Raw genomic sequence first — 7,884 nt, 5'->3', positions numbered from 1 at the left:
GAGGTAAAAAAGCCGAAGTATTTAAAAAATTCAATTTTTTTGTAAACAGTTAATTTATACATATGACCATATCAATGATAATATATATGTCAGCACAGAAGTGCTGACGTTTTTATTCCTTGAATGCCAACATCCTCTGATCTAACGACAATTTACCTGTAATATAATGTTAGCATTATCTGTTCTGACTGGCATTGCGGCAACATTTCAAATAAATAATAAAATTTCTCTTTCGAAATTCTTGACTGGGGTACCTGTTCATCATAAAAAATGAATCTAAATGTAATTCGCCGACTCTTGTTAAATGATACTCTTCAAATATATATTTAAATAATAAATTGGATGAGTTGATTAGAACTGTTCATTATAGTGGATATGGAAGGATTCTGGACCATTTGACTTACTATAACAAATTGATAAATTCATGTTTAAGTTAAATTCATTTGCAGGTAGACGACTATAAGGAAAAAGCGCAAATATCCGGTCAACTTATTACAGGTGAATCAAAATGAAAAGCCAAAATGTCCATAGTATTTGATGCGCAAATGTCCTATCTTTTTACAGGTAAAAAAGCGCAGTTTAATTGCAATAATGGCATAGAACAGAAATAAACAACTTTTCAAATCGATAAAACTTCGGAAAAGGGAAAGCAAAACTTTAAAAACATAAGTCCACACAATATTGTACCGAGTAAAAAAATGCTAGTCAAGAAATTATTATACAGACAACAAAATTCTAATCTGCCTATAATTGAACATTATGTGTCATATATTAATAGCACAAAAATATTCTTTTTGTTAACTGCATGTTATTTGGTAAGTCATTCTGCATACACATTGAGACGATAAAGCATTCCTCATTTAGGAGTGATAAAGAGCAGGGAAGGTACATTGATCAGCGTAACGGAAAATCTGATGCTTAAATCTGTTTTTAAAATCATACAACTTATATTTGATAAGAATAAAATTCCTAATCGCTGTGACCTTGTAAGTCTATTGTAGAACAATAATGAATTATTACATTATGGGACTTCCATCAGTTTGCAGTCTTTTAGTATGTTTAATTCTTCCAGCAGACGCAATTTTAAGTGACAGAGAAAAATGGAAACACGTAGAAACATTTTTCATCAAAATTCAACAGCAACAATCAGAACTAAAGAAAGTCAACACACATCTATCAGAGAATATTGAAAATCAAATCTATGTGATTGTCATTAAGAAGCTTGAAAACAGAGTTGCCTTCTTGGAAACAGCAGATTGGGAATGTAGAAAACTCGATAAAGCAAAAGAAAATGTCCTCACAGCTGATTCCGATTCAAAAGTGCAGACAAACTATGAGGAAACATACGTTAATGTGAAAAATAACAGAACAGATGGTGTTTTACAGTTATCGAAAGGAATTACTGTTCCTATTCTTCAACCGCAGCGACGTATAAGTGGTATGTTTATTATGCTCTCTCTCTAACAAGATAGTGCTTTTTTCCACAGGTGTACCAAATTGTCTTTCGCCAAGGAAGAAGCCTAGATTGTCTGGCTGATTCAAAATAGAGTATACAAATAGGAAGAATTTACTAATAGGCTTTAATACCCGATATTCCTATAAAATAGACTACACCATCATGATCATGAAAAAGAAAAAAAAATCAAAATAACAAACAACAGTCAAATGAAAAAGCTTCATAAAAAAAATTAAGATGGGGTGCATGCATCTGCTCTAGAAGGATAAGCAACTCCTGATGCAAAAGAGCAATGCCTGCAGTGTTATTCGTAACATTATGACTTCACCTAACATTTGAAACCCTTCATTCTAAAACTAAACCAAACGCGGCTGATATTGTATTCTTTACTTTATCTTTATATTTAACAGGCAGCCAAACTATCTGGAACATTGCCTTTGATGCATATATGCCTTCAAATGAACAACTTCCAGCTCTGAATCATATATTAGTTTTCCATAGTGTCCAAACAAATGTTGGTGGACATTACAATAAGTTTTCTGAAATGTTTTCTGTTCCTGAAAATGGAATGTATGTGTTCAGATGGACAGTAGTTTGTGATATTCACGGACAAGTCAATCAGGGTGAAGTTGTATTCATTCGGACACAACCGGCTCACCTAGGTGGAAAAGCAATAATTAGCGCTCCCGACTTTCATCGCACCACATTTAGTGGGTGGAGGCTTTATTGATACACAATTATCTTCAGATTAAACAGCTGCATGTTCTTGTGGTGTTTCATCTATAATCCTGAACACATGACAATGGTAATAATCATACTTTTGTAACCCCCTAAAAATTTTCTTAATTTTCTTAATGAAAAACCCACTTATACAATTGAGAAAGGAAATGGGGAATATGTCCAAGAGAAAACGAAGGGTCTATAACACTGCCAGAAAGTCACCGCATCCGTAATCGGGCTTCATCTGGCCCCTAATAAAACAAAATGTTTACTAGTTCAGTGAAAATGTACGTCATACTACACATCAAAACTTTATTTTTGGGCTTTATAACTATTTTGATATGCGCGTCATTGAAGAGTTTTATATAGACGAAACGCGCATCTGACGTAATAATTTATAAGCCTGGTACCTTTGATAACTATGACGACCACTGAGTCGATGTAACTGCTGTTGGCCATTTCGTCCACGAGGGTACTACCAGCCCAGTACCTTTGTATCTATTTGACCTTTCAACAGTTTTTGATTCAAGCGTCACTGATGATTTTTTTTTCAAACAGAACGCGCGCCTCTCGCAAATATGATATTTTAATCCTGGTATATATGAAGAGTTTATTCACACAGGAACATCAAATTCATATAAAAAGAAAAACAATAATCTTCAAAAATACTACAATGAAAAATATTCAACGAAACAATACCAATCAACAATTCTGCACACATAATAGAAACTAATAATTAAAACCAATCTCACACACGAATGGATTTTTTGAAATACAAAGAATTTTCTTATCCTCAATTCTCTTCAACTTTGTTCTTGTTTGGCTTTATAACTATATTGATCGTAATATCACTGAAAAATCATATATAGACGAAACCAGCGTCCGGCGTATTGAATTATAAGCCTGGTTCCTTTGATAACTATTTGCTGTATTCGATAAACTACTGTTGATTCATTTATTTTCGGGGATTGAGGAAAACTTTCTTTTGTAAATGTTTGATTTAATGGTTTTGCCAATCTCTGCATACAAAGCCGTTGGAACATTTTCAGTTCGTTGAACATATGAGTTCGTGGTTCACTGGATTCATGAAACCCACGAAAATTGGTACATCTTTACCTTTTATATCTGATTGTTTTGTTCACACATCATTGTTGATATAATGGAATTGATGCGACGGTCATACAAATGAAAAGCAAAGCAAGCTAAAAACCAAGGTTTTTATACCTTAAAAAAATGCTTTTACCAAATCAGGAATATGACAGTTGTTATCCTATCTATTCATTTGATGTGTTTGAGATTTTGATTTTGTCATTTGATTAGGGACTTTCCGGTTTGAATTTTCCAGGAGGTCAGTATTTTTTGTAATTTTACCTTTTTACGGAGAATTATGAATCCACAGTCACATTTCTATATTTAATTAGCAACATTCATCGCCAAAAGGTGTATAAACTTTCTGTAAATATGAAATGGAACAAATCTCAAACAATTATCCGATGAACAACTTCAATGTGTGTGCATTTTAAAACCCCAGTTTATCAATAAGAACCTTGTTTTTGTGCATTAAAAATATAAGAAAGAAATACTGAAGTAATTTTTCCATAATAGCACACGCAGAATAATACATTTGCATTTTTTCTTTGAAATTTTGAGGTTCTGAGTTGAAAACTGTACGAGTAGTTAATTTTTAAGCAATAATGCAAAAGTAGTGTTGCTGAGCATATCTCTACTTGAAAAAAAACCAGGTTAAAATAATAGGTATTTTGACAAATCCGAAAATCGCACACATGTTTATTACAACTCATCCATTTAAAAGTGCTGCGAAATATGTACTCATTCTACTCTGCAGTTTCCGAGATAAAAACTACTATCATTTGTTGGATGAAAGGACAACGTGATTGCAATAGATTTGTAGACTGCTAATAAAATTAAATGTGATCGGAATTGTCGTACAGAACAACGAATTCTACAACTCTATTTATAATATAAAAAAGAAGATGTGGTATGATTGCCAATGAGACAACTATCCACAAAAGACCAAAATGACACAAAAATTAACAACTATAGGTCACATAATATACATTTACCATACTAAAGATTAGTAGCATTTTTTATCAGCAATCAGTCAGTGCTCGCACTTACTGTTAACGACTACCTACTAAAGGCGATGTGAATTGGATACAAATAATCATAGTTCTTACTAAATGGATTTATTTTTACTTTTGCAATAATAATATCAAATTAATTGTCCTCTCTACTCTTCACACTTCATTTTAAACTTAAGACAGATTAAAAGGATAAGTGCAACTTTGTTTCATTACATAGACTGGTTATCTTAGATACACAACAAATTTTTTTTTTTTGGGAAGAGATAATTCATATTTAAAAAAAAAGGCTTTGATTTAAAAAAAACCAAAAGCATCGTTAAATCTGACATTAACAAGATGCTTGCATTTTTTTTATAAACAAGTATGTTGTTTCGTAAGAAGAACGTGTTTCAAACAAACCATCGGCTTTTCTGTGCTCCTTTTCTTGCAAACTGACGGCTTTGCTCGTATTAGGTAGAATCAATACTGGAGCTTCACGAAAAAGAATTAAACATATCGGTCACAAAAAAGTGGTATCGGCTTGTTTTCCTCTTATAAGTGATGTGTTTTCCTCGGATTTAGTTTGTAAGCCGGATTTGTTTTCTTTCAATCGATTTATGACTTTCAAACATCGGTATACTACTGTTGCCTTTACTTATTAGTTGATTTGAACATACCGATTTTTCAGGTAAGCAGGGTAATGTATACACGCGGAAAAAAGTATTGCAATACCAAATTGAAATTGAAACAAAAAAACACCTGAGTTTAATCAATAAATATTGACTCGAGAAGGTTTTATCTGCACATGCAGCTACTGTACCCGTAAACAGCAAAACAGATGTTTTCATCCTCATTGTTTTCAACACTTTAAATAACCAAGTTTTTAAAGTTATGTGATTGACACCTTGCAATGGGTCCTCGGCAACTCTAAACTGCAGCAAGATGGCAGATTATCAGCATTAGAGAAGCAGGGATGTCGCTGTAACAACTGCACGTATGTTGGTCATCACCATTCCACTATAAGTCGTTTTGAGAATAAAAATTAGGCACTTAACGATGTTTAAGACCTTCCGAGATAAAGAAGACCCCCTATACCATTTGCTCGGGAAAATCAACGAAGGTTGGTCAGAAGGAAACCCATTGCATACAATACAATCCTAAAAATAGAGTGGTGGGCATACATGAGCCTTTTAACAAGAACTGTTCAAGATCGACTTATCGATACTGGTTATCGTGCGATAAAACCATTTCGGAGACCTTTGCTTACGAACAGACCCACAGTTTTCCGTATCCAATGTAGTGCAGAGCTCGCTTATAATACGTTGAAAATTAGCATCGTGGAGGAAGATCCATTGATCCAATGGAATTCGGTTCATCTTCCTTGGACGGATCGTGGCCCGGATTCGAACCATATCGAGCATATATAGGACATTATTGGGCGGAACGTGCGCGTAAGGACACCCCAGTTCAAACACATCATGAAATAAACAATGCCCTTCATCAGAAAGGGTTGCTGCTACCTTAGCAACAAATTAGTCGATTTTTGGCAGGAATCAGAAGACGTTTAGATGCGGTTATCTGTTTGAATGGACGCTACGCACAAATTACTAATTCTTTGGCGTATAACGATCAACCATGATGTGAACAGTCATCTGAAGATTAATTTTGAAATGTCTGGCATTGTTAAGTTTGACTACAGTAAAAGTTGTAAAATGCATTTTTTTTGTACAAAAAACACTTCATTTTGTAATTAAAATTGTGGTTAAATAATTCATTTTTTTTCAAACATTTTGTGGTCGTGTCAATGCCAATCTTATCATAAACTATGTTTCAATAATATTATACAAATATTTTATTATGTTTCATTCCAAAAAAAGAGGCTAATTTTTCAAATTTAAAAAAATCAAGGTGTTGCAATACTTTTTTCCATGTGTATATTTTAGACTTGATTTATCTAACTAAGGAAAAATTACCTTGAATTTGACGTTATCTTCTTATCAAGTAAGCATTAAAACTGAAAGGGACATAGCCTTTTATGCACACAAGCCTTCAAATTAACCATTATCCGCCATGAATTAAAATCTAGTTTACAGACGAATGTTGGTCTACATTGTAGCAAGTTCTCTGGTTTATTTATCGTCCATGAAAAGGGCATTTTTAAAATTTTTTTTTTTACCTGGCAACTAGTTTGCGAAATGATGCGCTTCGTATAACAATAGCAGTTGCCAACGCCGCTTTAGTTGAATCAAAAATGTGCAATTCCGAAGAAAGAACGTATTACAGGACCACAACAGGTTTCACTATCGTTGATGTCGACAATCATGGTGAAATTGTGTTTATTTGAACTTAATTAAACTATGTTAAACTTTTTTGTTTGATATTTTTGTTACGAGTTTGTACGTTTATTAGCTCACCTGGCCCGAAGGGCCAAGTGAGCTTTTCTCATCACTTGGCGTCCGTCGTCCGTCGTCCGTCGTCCGTCGTCGTCGTCGTCGTCGTCGTCGTCGTCGTCGTCAACTTTTACAAAAATCTTCTCCTCTGAAACTACTGGACCAAATTAAACCAAACTTGGCCACAATCATCATTTGGGTATCTAGTTTAAAAAATGTGTGGCGTAACCCGCCAAACCCACCAAGATGGCCGCCATGGCTAAAAATAGAACATAGGGGTAAAATGCAGTTTTTGGCTTATAACTCAAAAACAAAAGCATTTAGAGCAAATCTGACATGGGTAAATTTGTTTCTTAGGTCAACATCTATCTGCCCTGAAATTTAAAGATAAATTGAACAACCCGTTGTTGGGTTGCTGCCCCTGAATAGCTAATTTTAGGGAAATTTTGCTGTTTTTGGTTATTATCTTGAATATTATTATAGATAGAGATAAACTGTAAACAGCAATAATGTTCAGCAAAGTAAGATTTACAAATAAGTCAATATGACCAAAATGGTCAGTTGTCCCCTTTAGGAGTTATTGCCCTTTAAAGTCATTTTTTAATAATTTTTCGTAAATTTTATATATCTTTTACAAAAATCTTCTCCTCTGAAACTGCTGGTCCAAATTAATCCAAACTTGGCCACAATCATCTTTGGGATATCTAGTTTAAAAAATGTGTTGCATGACCCGCCAAACCAACCAAGATGGCCGCCATGGCTTAAAATAGAAAATAGGAGTGAAATGCAGTTTTTGGCTTATAACTCAAAAACCAAAGCATTCAAAGCAAATCTGACATGGGTAAAATAATTTATCTGGTCAAGATCTATCTGCCCTGAAATTTTCAGATGAATCAGAGAACCTCTTGTTGGGTTGCTGCCCCTGAATTGGTAATTTTAAGGAAATTTTGCTGTTTTTGGTTATTATCTTGAATATTATTATAGATAGAGATATACTGTAAACATCAATAATGTTCAGCCATTAAAGTAAGATTTACAAATAAGTCAACATGACCAAAATGGTCAATTGACCCCCTAAGGAGTTATTGTCCTTTATAGTCAATTTTGAACAATGTTCATAAAATTTGTAAATTTTTACTACCGTTAACATTTTCCACAGAAACTACTGGGCCAAGTTTATTATAGATAGAGATAATTGTAAGCAGCAAGAATGTTCAGTAAAGTAAGATGTACA

At 33.7% G+C, this 7,884-nt stretch overlaps 1 protein-coding gene across 1 annotated transcript; it reads left to right on the top strand.

Annotated features, from left to right (window-relative positions):
• The first annotated feature begins 1,023 nt into the window (after nt 1–1,023).
• LOC139515142 (uncharacterized) lies at nt 1,024–2,186 on the top strand. Its single transcript, XM_071304704.1, has 2 exons — nt 1,024–1,438; nt 1,867–2,186. Exons 1-2 carry the CDS (start codon nt 1,024–1,026, stop codon nt 2,184–2,186), a joined length of 735 nt encoding a protein of 244 aa, XP_071160805.1.
• The last annotated feature ends 5,698 nt before the right edge of the window (nt 2,187–7,884 follow it).

The sequence above is a fragment of the Mytilus edulis genome, chromosome 3 (assembly GCF_963676685.1).
Source record: "Mytilus edulis chromosome 3, xbMytEdul2.2, whole genome shotgun sequence".
Lineage (NCBI taxonomy): Eukaryota > Metazoa > Mollusca > Bivalvia > Mytilida > Mytilidae > Mytilus > Mytilus edulis.
The sequence above is the reverse complement of the archived record's forward strand: the minus strand, read 5'-3'. Positions and strand labels throughout refer to the sequence as shown.